Raw genomic sequence first — 25,970 nt, forward strand, 5'->3', positions numbered from 1 at the left:
AGACAAGGTTGCGCATGTTCAATTATCCCTGCCCCCAGCAAGACGCATTCCCACTTTCATACCAACCACTGAACTTAGACTTCAGAGTAGTAGATTCTGCCCAATGTTTTAGGTCAATGGCTTTTCATCAGATAAAACTACACCACCAATAGATGTATCAACTTTTATCATAAAAAACATCATTCTGTTTCACTGGCCTTTCCAACTGATTATTTACTTTTGACGAGCTAGATCAAATTATTAGTCAACATGAAGCCATAGCAGGACCTATGTTTAACTCTTTCGTGTAATTACATGTCTTAACAGAGAAATGTGCAAGATGAATTGGTACAAGTCCAACCCAAATTTAAGGCTAACCTGCTGGAGTCAGTGGATAATTTCCAGAAGGAAGTGCTCAAATATAGACGACAATATGAAAAGGTAAATTTTTATTTAAATGTTTCTGGTAGTATTAAATCTGCCGATTGTTGTTATGATCCTAAACCAGACCCAAATTGTTCATAAGATCTGGTTATGCATTGATAATGTTTTGTTTAAAGTAGACAATTTAAGACCGTTGGGTTTGGAAGGTGCTGCCCAAGGAGCCTTGGTAAGTTGCTGCAATGCATCTTGTAGATGTACATACTGCTGCCACTGTTTGTTGGTGGTGGAAGGAGTGAAGGTTTGTGGAAGGGGTGCCAATCAAGCAGGCTGCTTTGTCCTGGATGGCATTAAACTTCTTGAATGTTGTTGGAGCTACACTCATCCAGGCAAGTGGAGAGTATCCTATAACACTTCTGACTTGTGCCATGTCGATGGTGGACAAGCTTTGGAGAGCCTGGCAGGACATCCCAAGGCAAGGAATAAAGCCACAAGATTCCATGGGTTTTGGACACACCACACTGCAAAATAAATGGCAGATGTGATCAAGGCAGAGTCTATGGATTTCTCAACAACCTACTCAAACATCAGCAAACACGATGGCCAGGATTTTACAGCCCTCCCACCTGGCAGGATATTACAGTCCTGCTGAACTGAATGGAGATTGAAATGGCTTGCTGCATCCGTTGGGGGGAGACACGCTGCAGCGAGGCCAAAAAATCCTGGCCTAGGAGTCAGTCGATCTCATGAAACTCTGTTTCTCTCACGAGGGATCCCAGTCTCCAACTTTGAAGATCTAACCTTCTCCAAAAGTCATTCCAACTCGGGTGGCATCAACAATAAGGGTTTCAATTTCACCTCCTGAGATTCCGTTCCCCTGAATTCCCGAATAAGACCATAAGACATAGGAGCAGAAATTAGTCCATTCGGCCCATCGAGTCTGCTCCGCCATTCAATCATGGCTGATAAGTTTCTCAACCCCATTCTCCTGCCTTCTCCCCGTAACCTTTGATCCCCTTACAAATCAATAACCTATCTATCTCCGTCTTAAATACACTCAGGCCTCCACAGCCTTCTGTGGCAATGAATTCCATAGATTCACCACTCTTTGGCTAAAGAAGTTTCTCCTCATCTCTGTTTTAAAAGGTCTTCTCTTTACGCTGAGGTTGTGCCCTCGGGTCCTAGTCTCTCCTACTAATGGAAACTTCTTCACCACGTCCACTCTCTCCAGGCCTTTCAGTATTCTGTAAATTTCAATCAGATCCCCCCTCATCCTTCCAAACTCCATCGAGTATAGACCCAGAGTCCTCAAACGTTCCTCATATGTTAAGCCTTTCATTCCTGGGATCGTTCTCGTGAACCTCCTCTGGACCCTCTCCAGGGCCAGCAAATCCTTCTTGGGATACGGGGCCCAAAATTGCTCACAATATTCTAAATGTGGTCTGACCAGAGCCTTATAAAGCCTCAGCAGCACATCCCTGCTTTTATATTCTAGTCCTCTCGAAATAAATGCTAACATTGCATTTGCCTTCCTAACTACCGACTCAACCTTCAAGTTAAATTTAAGAGAATCCTGGACTAGGACTCCCAAGTCCCTTTGCACTCCAGATTTCTGAATTCTCTCCCCATTTAGAAAATAGTCTATGCCTGTATTCTTCCTATCAAAGTGCATGACCTCACACTTCCCCACGTTATATTCCATCTGCCACTTCTTTGCCCATTCTGCTAACCTGTCCAAATCATTCTGCAGCCACCCCGCCTCCTCAATACTACCTGTCACTCCACTTATCTTTGTATCATCTGCAAACTTAGCCAGAATGCCCTCAGTTCCTTCATCTAGATCATTAATGTATAAAGTGAAAAGTTGTGGACCCAATACTGACTCCTGCAGAACTCCACTAGTCACTGGCCGCCATCCTGAGAAGGACCCCCTTATCCCCACTCTCTGCCTCCTGCCAGATAGCCAATCTTCTATCCATGCTAGTACCTTGCCTCTAACACCATGGGCTCTTATCTTACTGAGCAGCCTCCTGTGTGGCACCTTGTCAAAGGCCTTCTGGAAGTCCAAGTAGATAACATCCATTGGCTCTCCTATGTCTAACCTACTCATTACCTCCTCAAAGAATTCGAACAGATTTGTCAGGCATGACCTCCCCTCAGGTCCTAGTCTCTCCTACTCATGGAAACATCTTCCCCACGTCCACTCTTTTCCCTATTTTGCCATGCACTTCCAAGTATTCTGAAATCTCATCCTTAATAATGGACTCTAAAATCTTACCAATGACCGACGCCAGGCTAATCGGCCTGTAATTTCCCGTCTTTTGCCTCACTCCCTTCTTAAACAGGGGGGTTACATTAGCGATTTTCCAGTCCTCTGGGACCCTCCTTGATTCCAGTGATTCCTGAAAGATCACCACTAATGCCTCCATTATCTCTTCAGCTACCTCCTTCAGAACTCTGGGGTGTAATCCATCTGGCCCAGGTGATTTATCCACCTTCAGACCTTTCAGTTTTCCTAGCACCTTCTCCTTGGTAATGGCCACCATACTCACCTCTGCCCCCCGACTCTCTTGAACTTTGGGGATGTTACTCGTGTCTTCCACTGTGAAGACTGACGCAAAATACCTATTCAGTTCCTCCGCCATTTCTTTGTTCCCCACTACTACTTCTCCAGCATCATTTTCCAGCGGCCCAATGTCCACTTTTGCCTCTCCCTTCCCCTTTATATATCTAAAAAAACTCTTGCAATCTTCTTTTATATTACTGGCTAGTTTACCCTCTTATTTAATCTTCTTCCTCCTTATTTCTTTTTTAGTTCTCCTCTGTTGGTCTTTGTAGGTTTCCCAATCCCTTGGTTTCCCACTGCTCTCTGCCGCATTGTATGCTTTCTCTTTAGCTTTTGGGCTGTCCCTGGCTTCCCTTATCAGCCATGTTTGCCTCGTCCTCCCTTTAGTATGCTTCTTCTTCCTAGGGATGAATTTTTGCTGTGTCTCCCAAATTACTCTCAGAAACTCTTGCCATTGCAGTTCCACTCAAGCACCAACTCACACGCACAACTTCAGTTCTTTGGCCGCACCAAACAGAACACTATGCTCCAACACCTTACTCCCCAACACCCCGCAGCACAGAATCAACTTTATGTTGCCTTCTTATAGAGTCATACATGTCTATGGCACAGAAAAAGGCCCTTTGGTCCATCGAGTCAGCGCCAGTCAAACAGGTACCTAACTATTCTAATCCCGTTTTCCAGCACGAGGCCCATAGCCTTGTATGCCATGCATTCCAGTTGTGAGAAGGGGTGAAAGACTAAATGGGTCAACAAACGAGGCTATATGGATTGAGCTTAGAAATAAAATAGGAGCAGTCACGCTACTGGGAGTATACTACAGACCCCCAAATAGTGAAAGGGAGATAGGTGAACAAATATATACTCAAATTTTTGTTTGTAAGAACAAGAGGGCAATAATAGTATGAGACTTCAACTATCCTAATATCAACTGGGATTCAAACAATATAAGGGGCACTGAGGAAGAAAAAATCATGCAGTGTGTCCAGGAAAATGTTTTCAACCAATTAGTGACAAACCCAATGAGAGGAGATGCAATTGTAGACCTGGTCTTGGGGAACGAAGAAGGGCAAGTGGGTGAAGTGACAGTTGGCGACCATATCGGAGACAGTGATTACAATTCAGTTAGATTTAGCATTAACATGGAAAAGGACAGAGAAAAGGCAGGAGTAAAAGTCTTGAACTGGGGGAAGGCAAATTTTGCAGAAATGAGAAGGGACTTGGCTGAGGTGGACTAGATAGCACTGCTGGAGGATAAAACTGTGGTAAACCAGTAGGAAGCACGATAAAGAGATCCTAATTGTACAAAGTAGACATGTCCTCTACTAAAATAAGAGTGGTACTGCCAAATCTAGACCCGCCTGGTTGCCTAGAGGAATATAGGGGAAGATCAAACAGAAAAAGAAAGTGTATGTTAGGCACAAATAACTAAATACTGCAGATAACCTAGACAAATATAGGAAGTGAAAAAAACAGAGATAAAAACAAAAAAACTGTGGATGCTGGAAATCCAAAACAAAAACAGAATTACCTGGAAAAACTCAGCAGGTCTGGCAGCATCGGCGGAGAAGAAAAGAGTTGACGTTTCGAGTCGTCATGACCCTTCGACAGAACTTGAGTTCGAGCCCAGGAAAGAGCTGAAATTTAAGCTGGTTTAAGGTGTGTGTGTGGGGGGCGGAGAGATAGAGAGACAGAGAGGTGGGGGGGGGGTGTGGTTGTAGGGACAAACAAGCAGTGAGAGAAGCAGATCATCAAAAGATGTCAACGAGTTTTTCCAGGTAATTCTGTTTTTGTTTTGAATATAGGAAGTGCATGGACGAAGTACAAAACGAAATAAGGAAATCAAAGAGAGGGCATGAAAAAAGATTAACAAGTAAAGTTAAAGATAACCCAAAGGTATTTACCAATACATTAATGCTAAAAGGTTAGTTAAGGAAAAAGTGGGACCTATCAGAGATGAAGGTGGAAACTTGTGTGTAGATGGAATAATAGTAGGAGACTTCAACTATCCTAATATCAACCTGGATTCAAACAATATAAGGGACACTGAAGGAGAAAAATTCATGCAGTGTGGGATAGGTTTTGAATGAATATTTTGTCTCCATGTTTACAAAGGAAAGGAAGGATGTAGGTATAGTAGTCCAGGAGGAACATTGAGATATTGGACAGGATAGTCATAAAGAGAGAGGAAGTACTCGAAGAGCTGAAATCCTTGAAAGTTGATAAATCACCAGGGCCAGATGGTTTTGTTCCCAAGGCTGCTGAAAGAAGTCAGGGAGGAGATAGCAGATGCTCTGAGGGTGATTTTCCAATCTTCAATGGATACAGGGAAGGTGCAGGAGGACTGGAGAAATGCAAACATAGTTCCATTGTTTAAAAAGGGATCAAAGGAAATTCCAAACAATTATAGGCCAGTTAGTCTTACATCGGTGGTCAGCAAATTAGTATAATCAATCCTGAGAGAAAGGATTAATGTCATGTGGAAAGACATGGACTAGTCAGGGATGGTCAGCATGGATTTGTTAAAGGAAGGTCTTGCCTTACAAATTTGATTGAATTCTTTGAGGAAGTGACAAGAAGGGTTGATGAAGGTAGTGCAGTGGATGCTGTGCACATGGATTTTAGCAAGGCATTTGACAAGGTCCCATGGCAGATTGGTCAGGAAAATAAAAGCCCATGGGATTCAGGATAATGTGGCAAACTGGATAAGAGGTTGGCTTTGTAACAGGAAACAAAGGGTTATGGTCGATGGATGCCCTTGCGAATGGAAAGTTGTCTCAAGTGGTGTTCCACAGGGCTCGGTGTTGGGACCCTTGCTGTTTGTGTTATATATTAATGATTTGGATGTGAACATGGGGGGCATGATTGGGAAATTTGCAGATGACACAAAGATTGGCCGAGTTGTGGATAGTGTAGAAGATAGCCATAATCTCCAAAATGATATAGATGGGTTGGTAGAGTGGGCGGTAAAGTGGCAGATGGATTTTAACATAGAGACATGTGAGATCATACATTTAGGGAGGTCACACAGTTACAGGGATTACACAATAAATGGGAATATACTAAGAGGGGTAGGTGAAGTGAGAGATCTTGGCATACAAGTGCACACGCCCTGAAGGCGGCAGTTCAAGTAGACGAGGTTGTAAAGAAGGCACATGGAATGCTGTCCTTCATTGGCAGAGGTATAGGATACAAAAGTAAGGTTATAATGTTGGAATTGTATAAAACACTGGTGAGGCCACAACTGGAGTTGTGTGCAGTTCTGGTCACCACATTGCAGGAAGGACATAATAGTTCTGGAGAGAGTGCAGAGGAGGTTTACAAGAATGTTGCCAGGGTTAGAAAAGTGTAGCTATGAGGAGAGATTGGATAGGTTGGGGTTATTTTTCTTAGAACAAAGAAGGCTGAGAGATGACTTGATTGAGATGTACGAAATTATGAGGGGAATAGATAGAGTGGACAGGATAAAATTGTTTCCCTTGGTGGAGAATTCTAGAACCAGGGGACATAGATTCAAGATAAGTGGCATAAGATGTAGGGGGGGCATAAGGAAGAACGTTTTTATGCAGAGGGTAATGAATGTCTGGAATTTGCTGCCCAAGTTAGTGGTAGAAGCAGAAACTCTAAACTCTTTTAAAAAGTACCTGGATCTGCACCTTAAGTGCTGCAAGCTGCAGGGCTATGGGCCGGGTGCAGGAAGGTGGGATTAGAAAGGGCACCTGGGTGTCCTCAGGCTGGCATGAAAAAGATGGGCCGGATGGCCTCCTTCTGTGCTGTAACTTTTCTATGGTTCGATCGCAAGTGCACATCCTAATACTTCTTAAATATTATGAGGGTTTCTGTCTCTACTATACTTTCAGGCAGTGAGTTCCAGATTCCCACCACCCTCTGGGTGAAAAAATTCTTCCTCACTTCCCCTCTAAACCTCCTGCCCCTTAGCTTAAATCTATGACCACTGGTTATTGACCCCTCTGCCAAAGGGAAAAGTTCCTTCCTGTCTACCCTATCTATACCTCTCATATTTTATACACCTCAATCATGTACCCCCTCAATCTCCTCTGCTCCAGGGAAAATAACCCCAGTCTATCCGATCTCTCCTCATAACTAAAACTCTCCAGCCCAGACAACATCCTGGTAAATCTCCACTGTACTCTCTCTTTTGAATGCAATCACATCCTTCCTATAACGCGGATTCCAGAACTGCATCCAGTATTCTCACTGTGGCCTAACCAGTGTTTTATACAGTTCCAGCATAACCTCCCTGCTCTTATATTCTATGCCTCAGCTAATAAAGGCAAGTATCCCATTTGCCTTCTTAACCACCTTACCTACCTTTCCCACTACCTCAAGGGACATGCACACCAAGGTCCCTCTGATCCTCGGTACTTCTCAGGCTCCTACCATTCATCATGTATTCCCATGCTTTGTTTGTTTTGCCCAAGCGCATCACCTCACATTTATCCGGATTAAATTCCATTTGTCACTGATAAGCCCATCTGACCAGCCCGTCTATATCCTCCTGTAATCTCAGGCTGTCCTCCTCACTATTTACCACCCCACCAATTTCTTTGTCATCCATGAACTTACTGATCAACCCTCCTACATTCAAGTCTAAATCATTTATATATACCACAAACAGCAAGGGACCCAACACCGACCCCTGTGGAAACCCACCGGACACAGGCATCCAGTCACAAAAACACCCCTCGACCATCACCCTCAGCTTCCTGCCACTCAGCCAATTCTGGATCCAATTTGCCAAATTGCCTTGCATCCCATGAGCTCTTACCTTCGTTATCAGTCTCCCATGTGGGACCTTATCAAAAGCCTTGCTGAAGTCCAAGTAAACTACGTCAAATGTATTGCCCTCAATCAAATTTGTCAGACATGACCTGCCCTTAACAAAACCATGTTGACTGTCCTTGATTAATCCCTGCCTCTCCAAGTGTAGATTAATTCTGTCCCTCAGAATTGCTTCCAACAGTTTCTCCACCACTGAGGTTAGACTGACTGACCTGTAGTTCCATTGTTTATCCCTTCTTCCCTTCTTGAATAACAGTACCACATTGGCTGCCTTCCAGTCCGCTGGGATTTCTCCTGTGGCCAGAGAGATGTTGGAAAATTATTGCCAGTGCCCCTGCTATCTCCTCCTTTGCCTCATTCTTGGATCTTCAGGGCTTCCCATGAGCCCCCTTGAATTTCCAAACTAAACAACAACAGCCTAGCTTGCAGGGTATAAGTCTCATCTCCTGAGATTCTTTTCCTCTGTATTCCCAAATATGCACCCAAGCACCAACTCACAAGCAGAACTTCAGATTTTTGGCCAAGCTGAGCAGAACAAATTAGTAACAATTCCGTAGAGGAGGAAATCCTGGAGTGTATATGGGATGTTTTCTGGATCAATACATTGAGGAACCAACGAGAGAATAGGCCATCCTCGACTGGGTATTGTGCAATCAGAAAGGAATAATTGGCAATCTAGTTGTGCAAGGCCCCATGGGGATGAGCGACCATAATATGTTAGAATTCTTCATCAAGATGGAGAATGATGTAGTTGATTCTGAGACTAGGGTCCTGAATCTTAATCAAGGAAACTACGATGGTATGAGGCATGAGTTGGCTGCGATGGATTGGGAAACGTTACTTAAAGGGATGACGATGGATAGGCAATGGCAAACATTCAAAGAGCACATGGGTGAACTGCAACAATTGTTTATTCCTGTCTGGCGCAAAAGTAAAACAGGAAAGGTGGCCAAACAATGCTTATAAGGGAAATTAGAGAGAGTATTAGATGCAAGGAAGAGGCATACAAATTGGCCAGAAAAAACAACAGACCTAAGGATTGGGAGCAGTTTAGAATTCAGCAAAGGAGGACCAAGGGATTGATTTAGAAGACGAAAATAGAGTACCAGAGTAAGCTTGCAGGGAACATATAAACTAACTGTAAAAGATTCTATAGTTATGTGAAGAGAAAAAGATTGGTGAAGACAAATGTAGGTCCCTTACAGTCAGAAACAGGGGAATTTATAATGGGGAACAAAGAAATGGCTGACCAACTAAATACATATGGACTTGAAATGTTAACTGTGTTCCTCTGCACAGATGCTGTCAGACCTGCTGAGTTTTTCCAGGTATTTTTATTTTTGTTTTGGATTTCTAGCATCCGCAGTATTTTGCTTTTAACTAAATACATACTTTGGTTCTTTCTTCACAAAGTTGGACACAAATAACATACAGAAATGTTGGAGAATACAGGGTTTAGTGAGAGGGAGGAACTGAAATAAATCAGTATTATTAAGGAAATGGTGTTGGGGAAATTGATGGGATTGAAGGCAGATAAATCCCTGGGGCCTGATAATCTACACCCCAGAGTACTTAAGGAATTGGCCCGAGAAATAATGGATGCATTGGTGGTCATCTTCCAAGATTCTATAGACTCTGGAACAGTTCCTACAGATTGGAGGGTAGTTAATGTAACCACACTATTTTAAAAGGGAGGCAGAGAGAAAACAGGGAATTATCGGTCTGAATTCGGTCATGGGGAAAATTCTAGAGTCCATTATAAAACATTTAATAGCTGAGCACGTGGAAAACAGTGGCAGAATCGGACAGAGTCAGCATGGGTTTATGAAAGGGAAATCATGCTTGACAAATCTACTGGAATTTTTCGAGCATGTAACTAGTAGAGTTGATGAGGGGGAGCCAGTGGATGTGGTTTATTTGGACTTTCAGAAGGAATTCGACAAAGTCCCATATAAGAGATTGGTGTGTAAAATTAAAGCGCATGGAATTGGGTGTAGTGTATTGAGATGGACAGAAAACTGGTTGGCAGACAGGAAACAAAGAGTAGAAATGAATGGGTTTTTTTCCGAATGGCAGGCAGTGACTAGTGGGGTACCGCAGGGATTGGTGCTGGGACCCCAGTTATTCACAATATATATTAATGATTTAGATGAGGAACTAAATGTAATCTCTCCAAATTTGCAGATGACACAAAGCGGGGTGGGAGGGTTAGCTGTGAGGAGGATGCAGAGATGCTTCAGTGTGATTTGGACAAGTTGAGTGAGTGGGCAAATTCATCGCAGATGCAGTATAATATGGATATATGTGAGGTTATGCACTTTGGTAGCAAAAGCAGGAAGGCAGATTATTATCTGAGTGGCTATAAGTTGAGAGAGGAGAATGTGCAATGAGACCTGGGTGTCCTTGTACACCAGTCGCTGAAGGTAAGTATGCAGGTGCAGCAAGCGGTAAAGAAGGCAAATAGAATGTTGCCCTTCATAGCCAGAGGATTCATGTACAGGAACAGGGATGTCTTGCTGCAATTGTATAGGGCCTTGGTGAGACCACACCTGGAATATTGTGTGCAGTTTTGGTCTCCTTATCTGAGGAAGGATGTTCTTGCTATACAAGGAGTGCAGCAAAGGTTTACCCGACTGATTCCTGGGATGGCAAAACTGACACATGAAGAGAGTTGGAGTCGATTAGGATTATATTCGCTGGAGTTCAGAAGAATGAGGGGGATCTCATAGAAACCTATAAAATTCTAACCTCTCCCTTTCCTCTCCCCCTGTTCCCTATCTGATACTCTTCTTCTCAATGGTGCTCCACTCTGGTCACCTGATGGGGTTTTCGTGCTGATTTTCTTTATGCATATGTGCACTGGGTTCAAAGAATGTAAAAATGCCATTCTGCACATTTGTAGCCTGCTCCTGATCTGCGCATGCGCAAAAGATCCAATGTTCATTGGGAAATATAAAATATAAAGTTCAGTGCAGAGTGCATAGTTAAAAGACTGTATCACAACTATAATGGCAAAGTGGCAAGTTTGGCGCAAGTGACAATTAAGTGGACAGGGGAAGGCAATTCTTCTTTTTGCCTCCGACACTTCTAGTGGTTCATCTTGCAACAACTTCTATTTATAAAGCACCTTTAACGTAATGAAACATCCCAATGTGCTTCAGAGGTGCATTCTAAAACAAAATATGACACTGGACCGCATAAGGAGATATTTGGTCAGATGACCAAGATCTTGATCCAAGAGGTAGGCTTTAAGAATTGTCTTAAAGGAGTAAAATGAGGTAGTGAGGCAGAGAGGTGTGAAGGGGGGAATTCCAGAATCTGGGGCCTAGGTGCTTGAAGGCACAGCAACCAATGGTGGGGTAATTATAATTGGCAATGCACACGAGGTGAGAATTAGAGTAGCATTGCTATCTCAGAGAATTGTGAGGTTAGGGAGTTTGAGGGTTACAGGTGAATTTTTAATTTAATCTACCTATAATTTAAATTAGGTCAAGTAATTAATTAAAAAACCAAAATCTATAACATAAGTAGATCAAATGCAGACTAATTAATTAATTAAATAACATGCATTGATATAGAAATGACAGTGAATGGATGTAGTACAATTGCAGCTCGTGGAGGTTTATGGACAGCATTGCGATCTTCTGCGTCCAGCGGAACTTTAGCTCAGAGTTATTGACCTGGAGTCCAAGATGCAGACATTTTGGGGATCAGGGAGGGTTGGGGGTGTTACCTAGATGCATTGATCCAGGAGGCAGTCACATCCCTTAGGGAAAGGAACTGGTATATGTCTAACTGGTCGTGGACATGAGGGTATGACAGTTACTCAAGCAAATAAGAATCTTAGTGTTTTCCGTTAACCAACAGGTTCAACGTCTTGATGCTTGCGTGGATGAAAGCAAAGTCTAGAGGGTGAATGAGCAAACTGATCACCATATCCCCGTGATTATAGGTAACCATTCATGTGGAAGTGGTGAAAAGGAATGTGGTAGCAGTAGGATAGAGTAGAGTCATGGGAATCATTAGAGTTTTTCCTGTCATGTTGTCCCCTCATGAACTTATATGTTTCAGTTAGATCATCTCTCACCTTTCTAAACTTCAAATGATACAGGCCCAGCCTGTCCAACCTTCTCTCATGAGGTAACCCCTTCATCCCAGGAATCGGTTGAGTGAACGTCCTCTGAATTGTTTCTCATGCAATCATATTCTCTTAAGGAAGGAGACCAAAACTAGAATTTTTGAAAATCATGGTCAGCACATCCACTATCTTGCAGCCATCTCTTTTAGAAACCGAGGGTGTAGGCCACCAGGTCATGGGGATTTTAGGTTTTTTTATTCGTTCATAACATGTAGGTGTTACTGGCTAGGCCAGAATTTATTGTCCATCCCTAATTGTCCGTAAAAAGATGGTGCTGAACTGCCTTCTTGAACTGCTGCAGTCCACGTGTTGTAAGAATACCAGAGTGCTGTTAGGAAGGGAGTTCTAGGATTTTGACTTAGCAATAGTGAAGGAATGGTGATATAGCCCCAAAATGATGGTGTGTGGCTTATAGGAACATTAGAAATAGGAGTAAGAGTAGGCCATTCAACCCTTCGAGCCTGCTCAACCATTCAATGGTTGATCTTTTACGTCAGCACCATTTTCCTACACTATCCAAATTTCCTTGATGTTTTTAATATGTAAAAAGTTATCAATCTCAGTCTTGAGCTGACTCAACGACTGAATCTTCACAGCCTTTTGGGGCAGAAAATTCCAAACATTCACCACACTCTGAGTGAAGAAACTCCTCCTCATCTCAGCTCCAAATGGCTTGCCCCTTATTTTTAGAATATATACCCTAGTTCTAGAACACCCCAGCCAGGGAAACATCCTTCTTGCATCTATTGTGTTGATCCCTGTAAAACTTTTGTATGTTTGAAGGACATAAATGTTTGCTATTACTTATCTCTCATTCTTCTAAACTCCAGAGAATAAAGGCCTAGTCTATTTAATCTTTGCTCATAAGACATTCTCTTCATCCCAGGAATTAGTTTGGTGAACCTTTGTTGCACTCGGAAGGGAATTTGCAGGTGGTGATGTTCCCATGCATCAGCTGCCCTTGTCCATCTGGGTGGTAAATGTTATGCATTTGGAAGGCGCTGCTGAAGGAGCCTTGGTGAGTTGCTGCTGTGCATCATGTGGGTGGTACAAACTGCTGACATTATGCATCAGTAGTTGAGGGAGTGAATATTTAAGGCGGTGGATGGGGTATCAACCAAGTGGTCAGCTTTGACCTGAGTGGTGGAGCTTCTTGAGTGTTGTTGGAGCTACACTCATCCAGGCAAATGGAGAGAATAATTGATGTTCCTGATTTGTGCCTTGTTGATTGTGGACAGGCTTTGGGGAGTCAGGAGGTGATACTCACTGCAGAATTGCCAGCCTTAATTTTCACCAATGCTTTCTCCCTGCTAATATGAATTTCCTTATTTACGTAAGAACAAGGAGCAGGAATAGCCCATTTGGCCCCTCGAGCCTGCTCCACCATAATAATCTGATCTGATAGTAACCTTAAATCAGCATTCCGCCGATCCCCAATAACCAATAACCTTGCTTCTCAAGTATCTTTCCACCTCTGCCTTAAAAATATTCAAAGACTCTGCTTCCACTGCCTTTTCAGGAAGAGTTCCAAAGACTCATAACCCTCAGAGAGAAACAAATTTGCCTCATCTCCATTTTAAATGGGTGACCCCTTATTTTTAAACAGTGACCTCTAGTTCTAGATTCTCCCACAAGAGGAAACATCCTCTCCACATCCACCCTGTCAAGACCCCTCAGTATCTCAAAGTTTTCAATCAAATCACCTCTTACTCTTCTAAACTCCAGCGGGAAACAAGCCTAGCCTGCCCAACCTATCCTCATGAGACAACCTGCCCATTTCAGATATTAGTCTGGTCAACCTTCTCTGAACTGCTTCCAATGCATTTACATCCTTCCTTAAATAAGGAGACCAATACTGTCCACAATACTCCAGATGTGGTCTCACTAGTGCTTCATATAACTGAAACATAACCTCCCTATTTTTGCATTCAATTCCTCTTGCAATAAATGATACCATTCTATTAGATTTCCTAATTACTTGCTGTACCTGCATACTAACATTTTGAGATTCATGTGCTAAGACACCCAGATCCCTCTGCATCTCAGAGCTCTGCAATCTCTCACCATTTAGATAATATGCTTCTCTTTTATTCTTCCAACCATCCCATCCATCCCTTCATCTAAGTCATTTAAATAAATTGTAAACGGTTAATGTCCCAGCACTGATCCCTGTGGCACACAACTCATTACATCTTGCCAATTTGAAAAAGGACCCATTTATGCCCACTCTCTGCCCCCTGTTAGCTAGCCAATCTTCTGTCCATGTCAATATGTTACCCCTATACCACGAGCTTTTATTTTCTACAATAACCTTGATATGGCACTTTATCAAATGCCTTCTGGAAATCTAACTACATCCACCATTTATCCATAGCACATGCTACTTACTCAAAGAACTCCAGTAAGTTGGTTAAACATGATTTCTCTTTCACACTGACCCTGATCTTATCCAATTGTCCTGCTATAGCTTTTTTAATAATAGGTTCTAACATTTTTCCTGTGACAGGTATTTAGCTAATTGGCCTGTAGTTTTCCACTTTCTGTCTCCTTCCCTTTTTGAATGATGGAGTTACATTTGCTATCTTCCAACCTAATGGGACCTTCCCCAAATCTAGGGAGTTTTGGAAAATTAAAACCAATGCATCAACTATCTCATTAGCCACTTCACTCTTTTTAGCCTCTGCAATCTATTTCTGGTATGAAACTTGTGTCTTCTATTGTGAAGACAGATATAAAATATTTGTTCAATGCTTCTGCCATTTCTTTATTCTCCATAATAATTTGTTCTGTCTCTGCTTCCATAGAGCCGACATTTACTTTAGCTATTCTCCTTCTATATTTAAAATTAGAACCATAGAACCATAGAACACTACAGCACAGAAAACAGGCCATTTGGCCCTTCTAGTCTGTGCCGAAATATTATTCCGCTAGTCCCATTGACCTGCACCTAGTCCATAACCCTCCAGACCTCTCCCATCCATGTATCTATCTAATTTATTTTTAAAACTTAGGAGTGAGCCCGCATTTACCATATCAGATGGTAGCTCGTTCCACACTCTCAACACTCTCTGAGTGAAGAAGTTCCCCCTAATGTTCCCCCTAAACCTTTCCCCTTTCACCCTAAAGCCATGTCCTCTCGTGTTTATTTCTCCTTATCTAAGTGGAAAGAGCCTACTCACATTTACTCTGTCTATACCCCTCATAATTTTGTAAACTTCTATCATATCTCCCCTCACTCTTCTACGCCCCAAGGAATAAAGTCCTAACCTGTTGACTTTTTCCCTGTAACTAAACTCCTTAAGACCCGGCAACATCCTAGTAAATCTTCTCTGCACTCTCTCAATCTTACTGATATCCTTCCTGTAGTTAGGCAACCAGAACTGCACACAATACTCCAAAGTTGGCCTCACCAATGTCTTATACAACCTCACCATAACCTCCCAACTCCTATACTCAATATTTTGATTTATGAAGGCCAGTATGCCAAAAGCTTTCTTTACAACCTTGTCTACCTGTGACGCCACTTTCAGGGAACTATGTATCTGAACTCCCAGATCCCTTTGTTCCTCCACTCTCCTCAGTGCCCTACCATATTACAATCTGTTTTTATATTTTTGGTTAGCTTACTCATATTCTACTTTTTTCCCTCTTCTTTCAACTTTTTGGTGGCCCCTTGCTGGTTTCTTAAACATTCCCAAAGCTACTGTTTTTGCAACATTGTAAACCTCTTATTTTAATCTAATATTAACTTCTTGAGTGAGCCACAGGTGGGGCTGTCTCACTGAGCTTTTGTTTTGCAATGGAATGTATTTTTATTCAAGATTTTGCCCTGTTTTTTAAAATATTTCCCTACTGTTCATAGTGTAGGGGGTAATATATTGGCACAAATAGAAGAATATCTAGCTAATAGGAAACAGAGTGTAAACATAAATGGCTCATGTTCTGGTCAGCAGGATGTGATGTGTGGTATGCCACAGGAGTCAGTGCTGGGGTCTTAACTCTTTACAATGCATATAAATGATTTGGATGAAGGGACCAATAGAAAAGTTGCTAAATTTGCTGATGACACAAAGATAGGTAGGAAAGTAAGTTGCAAGGAGGACATAAGGAGGCTACAAATGAATATAGATAGGTGAAGTGAGTGGACAACGATCTGGCAAATGGAGTATAATGTAGGAAAATGTGAGGTTGTCCATTTGGCAGGATGAATAAATAAATGGTGCGAGATTGCAGAGCTCTAAGATGTATAGGGATCTGGGTGTCCTCATACATGAATCGCCAAAGGTTAGAATGCAGGTGCAGCACATATCTAGCAAAGCTAATAGAATATTATTGTTTATTGCAAAGGGAATTGAGTACAAGAGTAGGAAGGTTATGCTTCAGTTATGCAAGGTATTAGTGACACTACATCTAGAGTATTGTGTACAGTATTGGTGTCCTTATTTAAAGGAAAAATGTAATTGCATTGGAAGCAGTTTATAGAAGGCGTGCTAGATTAATACCTGGAATGTGTGGTTTATCTTATGAGGAAAGGCTGGACAGGTTGCGCTTCTAAAGTTTAGAAGAGTAAGTGGTGACTTGTTTGAAACATATAAGATCCTGAGGGGACTTGACAGGGTGAACGTGGAAAGGATGTTTCCTCTCGTGAGAGAATCTAGAACTTGGGGTCACTGTTTCAAAATGAAGGGCCACCTATTGAGGACAGAAATTAGGATTTTGTTTTCTCTCAGAGGCTGTGAGACTTTGAAATTCTCTTCCTCAATAGGTGGTTAAGACAGAGCCCTTGAATATTTTTAAGGCAGAGATAGCTTCTTCAAAAGCAAAGGGGCAGAAATGTGAGGTTAAAATCAGGTCAGCCATAATCTTATTGAATGGCGACGCAGGCTCAAGGGGCCTAGTGGCTACTTCTGCTCCTAATTCATATGTTTGTATATACCGCCATACCTTTTAGCCAATTAACTTTCACTTGTTCCCTCCTCATTTCTATGTAATTGGCTTTGTTTAATTTAACGTTTCTTGTTTGTAATTGGAGTATGCCACTTACAGACTTAACATTGAATTAAATGGCATTTTGATCACCATTTCCCAGCCGTTCTTTTACTTTGGTATTACTATGCTTCATTACACAATACTAGGTTTAAGGTGGCTTTATTCCTAGTCAGTTCCACAGCGTATTGGTCCAAGAAACTGTCATGAAAACATTCTACAAACTCATCTTCTAGACCACTCTTACCAATTAGATTGTCCCAGTCTATAGGCAGAATTTTACATCCCATGGCATAAGCCCGACCTGATTGGGAGTAAAATATTGCGCAATATTTCAGTCGCCGGTTAAAGCCCTTAAGCAGGTAATTAATTTGTATTTTTTGCTGCCTGTCCAACTGTTCAGTTGGCGGGCAGGTGAATTGCCTTAGGATTTTTTATGAAACCTCATCCACTGGCAGGATGAGGTTTCTAGAAGTAATATTCAAAAAAATTTAAATGTTTAAACATCATTTTAAACATGTCCCTCTTCATGTGACTGAGTCTCATGTGGGTACATGTTTCTCTAATTTATGAAATGTTTATTTTTATGTCCACAATTCTTCAGCCACCTGAGGCAGCTCTGTGCCCTCAGGGAACTCTCAGTGCGAGCTCCCCCACACATGCGCAAACGTCTGCATTCGCATTCCTCTGCACCCACCCTGGCAGCGCTGAGCTCGTCAGTGCATATTTTACACTGGCTGGCCGTTAATTGGCCAGCCAGTGTGAAATCGCAGTCAGGGCCCAACTGAGGGCAGCAGATCGTTTTGCAGCCGCTCCAAGACCCACCTGCCCAACAACTGGAAAATCCTGCCTATGTGAAGATTAAAGTTCCCCATAAGTATTCCATTTCCTTTGTTCCAACCTCCAATCATTTCTTTTTTAATGCTCTGTCCAACAGTATAACTATTGTTAGGAGGCCTCTAACTACTTACGAACATACAAATTAGGAGCAGGAGTAGGCCACTCAGCCCCTTGAGCCTGCTGTGCCATTCAATAAGATCATGGCTGATCTGAATATAATCTCAACCCTATATTCCTCCCTATCCCCGATAATATTTCACCCCCTTGTTAATCAAGAATCTATCTAGCAGTGCCATAAAATTTTTAAAAGCTTGCTTGCACCACCTTTTGAGGAAGAGTTCCAAAGACTCACAACCCTCTGAGAGAAAACATTTCTCCTCATTTGTCTTAAATGAGAGACCCCTTATTTTTAAAACAATGACCCCTAGTTCTAGATTCTCCCACAAGAGGAAACATCTCCACATCCATCCTGTCAAGACCCCTCAAGATCTTAAAAGTTTCAATTAAGTCAATTCTTACTCTGAATTCCAGAGGATACAAGCCCAACCTGTCCAGCCTTTCCTCATAAGACAACCCACCCATTCCTGCTATTAGTCTAGTAAACCTTTTCTGAACTGCTTCTAATTTATTTACCTCATTCTTTAAATAAGGAGATCAGCACTGTACACAATACTCCAGATGTGGTCTCACCAATGCCCTGTACAATTGAAGCATAACCTCCCTATTTTTAAACATAGAAACTAGGAGCAGGAGTAGGCCATTCAGCCCTTTGAGTCTGCTTTGCCTTTCAATATGATCATGGCTGATCCTCTATCTCATCACCATATTCTTACTTTCTCTCCATACCCCTTAATGCCCCTAATATTCAAAAATTTATCAATTTCTTTCCTAAATATACTCAGTGACCCAGCCTCCACAGCCTCCTGTGGTAGAGAATTCCACAGGTTGACCACCCTCTGAATGAAGAAATTTTTCCTTATCTCAGTCCTAAATGGCCTGCCCTGTATCCTGAGTCTGGTTCTAGAGTCCCCAACCCGGGGAAACATCCTCTCTGTATCCAGTCTGTCTAGCACTGTTAGGATTGTATATCTTTCAATTATATCCCTTCTCGTTTTTCTAAACTCTAGTGAATGCAGGCCCAGCCGAACCAATCTCTCCTCATATGACAGTCCTTCCATCCCCAGTATCAGCCTAGTGAACATTTGCTGCACTTCCTCTATGGCAAGTATATCCTTTCTTAGGTAGGGAGACCAAAGCTGCACGCAATACTCCAGGTGTGGTCTCACCAAGGCCCTGTATGATTGCAGTAAGACATTCTTACCTCTGAACGCACATCCTCTTGTAATGAAGGTCAACATATCATTTGCCTTCCGAATTACTTGCTGCACCTGCCGATTTACTTACATTGACTGGTGTACAAGGACACCCGAATCCCTTTGGACATCCACATTTCCCAATATATCACCATTTAAATAATACTCTGCCTTTCTGTTCTTCACACCGAAGCATATAACTTCACATTTATCCACATTATACTGCATCTTCCATGTGTTTGCCCACACACACAACTTATCTAAATCGCCCTCTTTGCATCCTCCTCACAACTCGCAACCCCGCCCAGTTTTGTCATCAGCAAACTTGAAAATATTGCATTTGGTTCCCTCATCCAAGTCATTTATCAATTCCCCTCAAAATAAATGATAACACTCTATTAGCTTTCTGAATACCTGCTGTACCTGCATATTAACCTTTTGTGATTCATGGACTAGGATACCCAGATCCCTCTTAATCTCAGAGCTCTTCAATCTTTCACCATTTATATAATAAACTTCCTTTTTATTCTACCTGCCAAAATAAACAATTTCAAATTTGACCCCCTCATACTCCATTTGCCAGATCTTTGCCCACTCACTTAATCTATCTATGTCACTTTGTAGAGTCCTTACACCCTCTTCACAATTTACTTTCCTACCTATCTTTGTGTCATCAACCAATTTAGCCACCATTCCTTCGGTTCCTTCATCCAAGTCATTTATATAAATTGTAAAAAGTTGATGCTCTAGCACTGATCCCCGTGGCACACCACCCATCATATCCCGCCAACCATAAAAAGGCCCAATTATGTCAACTCTCTGCTTCCTGTTAGCCAACCAATCTTCTATCTGTGCGAATATACACCTTAAGCTTTCATTTTCTGCAATAACCTTTGATGTGGCATTTTATCAAATGCCTTCTGGAAATCTAAGTGCAGTACATCCACCAGTCCCCCTTTATCCACAGCACATGTGATTCCTTCTAAGAACTCCAATGAATTGTTTAAACATGATTTCCCTTTACAAAATCGTATTGGCTCTGCCTGATTGCCTTGAATTTTTCTAAGCCCTACTATAACATCTGTAATAATAGCTTCGAACATTTTCCATAAGACAGATGTTAGGCTAACTTTTCTATAGTCCCCTGCTTTCTGTGTCCCTTCCTTTTTGAATAAAGCAGTTGCATTTGCTATTTTCCAATATAATAAAACCTTCTCCAAATCTAGGGAAATTTGGAAAATTAAAACCAATGCATCAGCTATCTCACTAATCACTTCTTTCAAGACCTTAGGATGAAATCTGAAACTGTCCGCTGTCAGCTGCAGCCCCAGCAATTTGCTCAATACCAATTCCCTAGTGATTGTAATTGTCCTGAGTTCCTCCATCCCTTCCATTTCCTCATATATAGCTATTTCTGGGGTGTTACTTGTGTCCTCTATAGTGAAGACTGAAGAAAAATACCTGTTTAATTCATCCAACATCTCCCTACTTTCCATTATCTATTCCCCAGATGCACTTTTTATAGAGCCAACACTCACTTTTTTAACTCTTCCTATTTAAATATCTATAGATAATCTTAAAATCCAACTATCCGTCTTTATATTACTAACTAGCTTTCTCTCATACTCTAATTTTCCCTCCTTATTATCTTGTTGTCATTCTTTGCTGTTATTTATATTCTTTCCAATATTTTGACCTGCCACCTGCCTTTGCGTAATTATATGATTTTTCTTTATGTTTGTTACTGTCTTTAACTTTTTTAGTTAACCACGGATTGTGGGCCCTACCCTTGGAATTTTTCTTTCTCATTGGAATTTTTTTTTATTCATTCATGGAATGTGGGCTTTGCTGGCTGGACCAGCATTTATTGCCCATCCCTAGATGCCCTTGAGAAGGTGGTGGTGAGCAGTCTTCTTGAACTGCTGCTGTCCATGTGGTGTAGGTGCACTCACAGTGCTGTTAGGAAGGGGCTTCCAAGATTTTGACCCAGCGACAGTGAAGGAACTGCAATATAGTTCAAGGCAGGATGGTGAGTGACTTGGAGGTGGGGTGTTCCTATCTATCTGCTGCCCTTGTCCTTTTAGATGGTAGTGGCCGTGGGCTTGGAAGATGCAGTGGAAGGAGCCTTGGTGAATTCCTGCAGTGTATCTTGTAGATTGTACAAACTGCTGACACTGTTCATCAGTGGTGGACGGAGTGACTGTTTGTGGAAGGGGTGCAATCAAGCAGGCTGCTTTGACCTGGATGGTGTCAAGCTTCTTGAGTGTTGTGGGAGCTGCACTCATCCAGGCAAGTGGAGAGTATTCTATTACACTCCTGACTTGTTCCTTGTAGATGGTGGACGAGCTTGAGAGTCACCCTCTGACCTGGTCTTGTAGCCACAGGATTTATATGGCTAGGCCAGTTCATCTTCTGGTCAATGGTAACCCCAAGAATGTTGATAGTGGGTGATCTAGTGATGGTAATGCCATTGAATGCCAAAGGGCAATGGTCAGTTTCTCTTTTGTTGGAGATAGTCATTGCCTGGCACTTGTGTGGTGCGAATGTCACTTGCCACTTGTCAGCCCAAGCCTGGATACTTTCCAGGTCTTGCTGCATTAGGACATGGGCATGTGGGCTTGAGAACAGGGTGGTGTGTTGAAATGGAAAGTGACAGGGAGGTCTGGGTCATGCTTGCGGACAGACATGTCCATCCCACATGTCCGTCCTTGGCCTGCTGCAATGTTCCAGTGAAGCTCAACGCAAACTGGCTAGGCACTGTACAGCCTTCCGGACTCAGCATTGAGTTTAACAACTTCAGATCATGAACTCTCTCCTTCATCCCCACCCCCTTTCCAATACCCCTTTATCCAATAATTTATCATTTTATAATATATTTTACTTTTCCCACCTATTTTTAAATTTATTTTGATTTATCATTTTATCTCCAACTTTTAGCCCATTTCGATCCTTTCCCCCCACCCCACCCCCACTAGGGCTATCTGTCACTTGCTTGTCCTGCTTTCCACCCTTAATGTCACCATTAGCACATTCCTTAGATAATATCACCATCGTCAACACCCCTTTGTCCTTTTATCTATGACATCTTTGGCAATCTCTTCTTTGCCTCCATCTTTCACTGGCCCTCTATCCAGCTCTACCTGTCCCACCCCCCTCAACCAGTTTAAATTTCACCTGATTTCTATATTTCCTTAGTTCTGATGAAGAGTCATATGGACTTGAAATATTAACTGTATTCCTCTCCACAGATGCTATCAGACCTGCTGAGTTTTTCCAGCTATTTTTGTTTTTGTCTCACTGAAACTCTGTTTGTCTCATGAGGCTTTCCAATTTCCGCCTTTGAAGAACTCACCTTGGAAGTCTCTCCCAAACATTCCTCCCAGTCAGACAGCTTCAGTAGGGGTCCACCTCCAGGGTTTCAATCTTGTCTCCTGAGATTCCTTTCCTTTGGATCTCCATGTACATTAAAGCTTCACCTTCCAACACAATTTCAGACCTTTAGTTGTGGCAAGCAAAACACCACTGCTCCAAATGGTACCTTTGTCATTGTACCAACCTTTGGCTGCCCTCTCATCTTCAGAACTTCTCTCAAGCCCACCTTGCTCCCTGTGGCTTTCTCTTTAATTCAAAGCTTATTGCTCTGCTACTTTCTCACAACTTTACTTAATAGGATCTGTTCCTGATCTCTATCCTTGCCCCATACCTGGGATTGTCTTCTGGGACTTGTTTCTGCCCCATTCCCTGGTTTGGGATCTTCCTTGTTTGGGTGCTCCCCCTGTGCCCCTCCCCATGTCCTGCTCCCTGGGACACCTTCACTTGAAAGGCACTCCACTTCTGGTCACCTCGCCTCCAGTTTTGTGCCCACTCACGTTTCTTCTTTTTCTTTTGCACGTGTGTTCAGGGCCGGTCCCCAGCCTAAAGACGTGAAAAACACCAAATGCACATGTGCTACTCTTTCCCGGTTGGTGCATGCGCAGAAGGCTCGAGGCCCACTGGGAAGTGTAGTTCCTGAGCTCCGAGGTAAGTATTTGAGCTTTGCAACATGAATTCTATTCACAATTCCTCAGAGAATGAAGCAGTCTATGCCTATATGAAGCAAAACCTGGACAACAGGTAGTTTTTGACTGATAAGTGACAAGTAACACTCAGACCACACGAATGCATTCACCATTTGCAACAAGAGAGTTCCCTTTGACATTCATCATTGGATTCCTCACTATGAACATCTTGGGGGTCACCATTGACAAGAAATTTAACTGGACCAGCCATATAAATCTTATAACAGCAGTTCAGAGGGTGATGTATTCTGTGGACAAATGACTCATCTCCACGTCATGTTGCAGTATATTCTGAACTTTGAATTAATTTGCATAATATTAGTCATACTAATTACTAACAAAACTAATTTGTATATTTTTAAAACAGACACAAAAGATAGCTCACTGCCACTTTCTCAAGGGCATTTAGGGATTGGCAATAAATGCTGGCCTAGTCAGCGATGCCCAAAGCCCATGAATGAATAAAAAAATTGCTGCCCAAGAGTCAACTGGCTCTTCTTGGGGATTGAAACCACTCCCCTGTCTTAAGAGAGAACAGAAGGAACCCTCCAGACTGATATTGACTTAATGTTCTTTTCCTGAAACTATCTCAAAAGGGTATTAACCATTGAATGTTTCTTTTCAAATACAAAAGCACTTGCTGTCTCCAGCTCTCAAGGTGTGAAATGCACAAGAAAGGGCGTATAATCGACTTAACCATCATCTTATCTGGAAAAGGACTTTGAACTTGACAACAGTCACATGATGAGACAGCCATGCTTTCTGGTAGCTTTTAAGATAACAGCAAGAATCTAGCTGCTCTGCAGACAGTTTCATCAGAAAGCCATTGAACGAGCTGTGTCATCAAAGCCTCCAAGGTAATAAACAACAATAGTTTGAGAGTGGGGGTAGACCTCCTCCCAACCTGTTCCAACTTCAAGTTCACATGAGTGCCAACCTCCTAGAACTTCAAGTACAAGAAGCCTCACAACTTGCTGAGACCCTCTGCTATATAAGATATTAGCTAAACCATCAATTTCGTTTAAGGAAGGATAACTTTAATGCGACTAAGACAACTATAAGTTTTAAACATATAGTTTCACTTTCATCTATATCTAATCTTTGCGTATGTGATAGATAATGTGTGTGAGATGAATGAGTGTGATATCATGTTTTAAACAACTGGGACAAGTGTGTGATAATAAATTATCTTATTTATTTTAAAACTCACAAAAACTTGCTGCTAGAATTATTTGATTGGGACATCACACTTTCACACACACCGTCACTATCCTCATCTACCACCACCCATACAGGCCAGGCATACTTATCATCTGACTTGGCAGACGTCCTGACACACTCTCCCCATTTCTATCCATGCAGAACAAACTGGCTCACAATAGGAGGGAAAGGTCGCAGATAGATGGAGGGATGCCGGAATTCAAAGTTCTGATGGAAATCGAAAACAGAACCATCCAGCTTGCTGGTGATGAACGGGAGCGATCCTGTGCTGATGGTGAGGTCGGCGCTGCTCTACCAAGTGAGGATCCAGCAGTGCAACATCCATCAGACAACCATGCCGTCGGTGATGTGTCCTTTTTCACAGACCACTGCCATGCGCTAATTATCTGTACTTGCTCTACTAGGGATATCTGGGAAGCAGCCGACAGAGTCCATGACCCAGAGCCTCCAAGCAAGCTCCAAAGAAACCTATAAAGAGGAATCTGAAGGCACCCTCCCTGAAGTCCTGTCACAGCGCTCACCCACACACTCCACCAGCACAGAGACACACATCTCTGTGGGACCTAACTTTAGAATAGCCTCGGGATCACAATCTGGTGAGTATATCGCACTTTCTGATCCACAGCAGGTGGAGGCAGGGACTGCCGAGGTGCCCGGCACTGGAGGACTGCTGGAGGCCAGAACATTTCTGAGTCTGAGTTAGATGACGAGCCTCTGGACTCGATCATGGCACAGTTGCTGGAGCTGCAAAGGCAAGTTGGGAACAACAGGAAGGGATGTCCACTGCACTCCTCAGATTGCAAGGCATGATGGAGGAGTCCATCCATCTTCAGACTGAAGTGATAGTGCCCGTTTTGCAACGCACAAAAATCAACACTGGCAGGATGGTGGCTGCCATGGAGACCTTGGTCCAGTACGTCACTCCTGCACTGCTGCACGGATTTAATTCTATCGCTGATGCTATAGTTGAAGTTCAACAATGTGTACGCGAGAGGGCTGCTGGGCAGCTTGATCTCACTCCAGCTAACCCTTCTGCTCACGGAGTCAGCCAGGGGCCCTCAGGCACCCGTAGGGAGGAGGATCAGCAGTATATGCCACTCACACAGGTGACTCCCCTCTTCCTGTGACCACCACAGATCCAGCTTCCCAGTCCAAGGAGTCCACTGCCAGGCCAGGGCCCTCCAAGTCTCGGCCCTCCAGAGGACAGCTGCCAAAATCATCACTGACAGGGCGCCATAGTCTGCAGGCTGTCTCCACCTCTGCTGTGAATGTCTGGGGAGCACCAAGACGTAGCAGCAGGGTTAGGAATGTTAAGGAGAATTAGTTGCACAGCCTAGGCACAGGTGTTAATCACTTGGACATAATGTTCACTATTGTCAATAAACCCCCAAGAATATCTCCCTGCCTGTGGCTCCTTGTTCTGATGAGCAGTGTTCTTGTCACCAAGATTCTGCACAAGATAAAAGCCAGATGGCTCAGTCCAGGGCTTCTTCCCTGTGCTCTGTGTAGCCTTCAGAGTACAGTGGTGGTCCAGCCTCACACTCCCTGGGAACATTACTGATGCCAACACCTCGGCAGTGCTAGTCATTACTGCAGAATATAGTGGGCAGGCGCCACAAAATTCTCTCATACTCTCTGTGTGCTCTCAGCACCTTAAAGGTGGGGCTGGTCCCCTTCACACCAGC

At 42.8% G+C, this 25,970-nt stretch overlaps 1 protein-coding gene across 1 annotated transcript in view; it reads left to right on the forward strand.

Annotated features, from left to right (window-relative positions):
* Positions 1–25,970, forward strand: part of LOC121278118 (dynein heavy chain 8, axonemal-like) — a 2,067,071-nt gene that overhangs the window by 887,212 nt on the left and 1,153,889 nt on the right. Inside the window, 1 exon segment of the mRNA XM_041188205.1 lies at positions 307–420. Coding sequence (XP_041044139.1) covers positions 307–420 — 114 coding nt within the window.

Source organism: Carcharodon carcharias, chromosome 5 (genome assembly GCF_017639515.1).
Source record: "Carcharodon carcharias isolate sCarCar2 chromosome 5, sCarCar2.pri, whole genome shotgun sequence".
Classification (NCBI taxonomy): Eukaryota; Metazoa; Chordata; class Chondrichthyes; order Lamniformes; family Lamnidae; genus Carcharodon; species Carcharodon carcharias.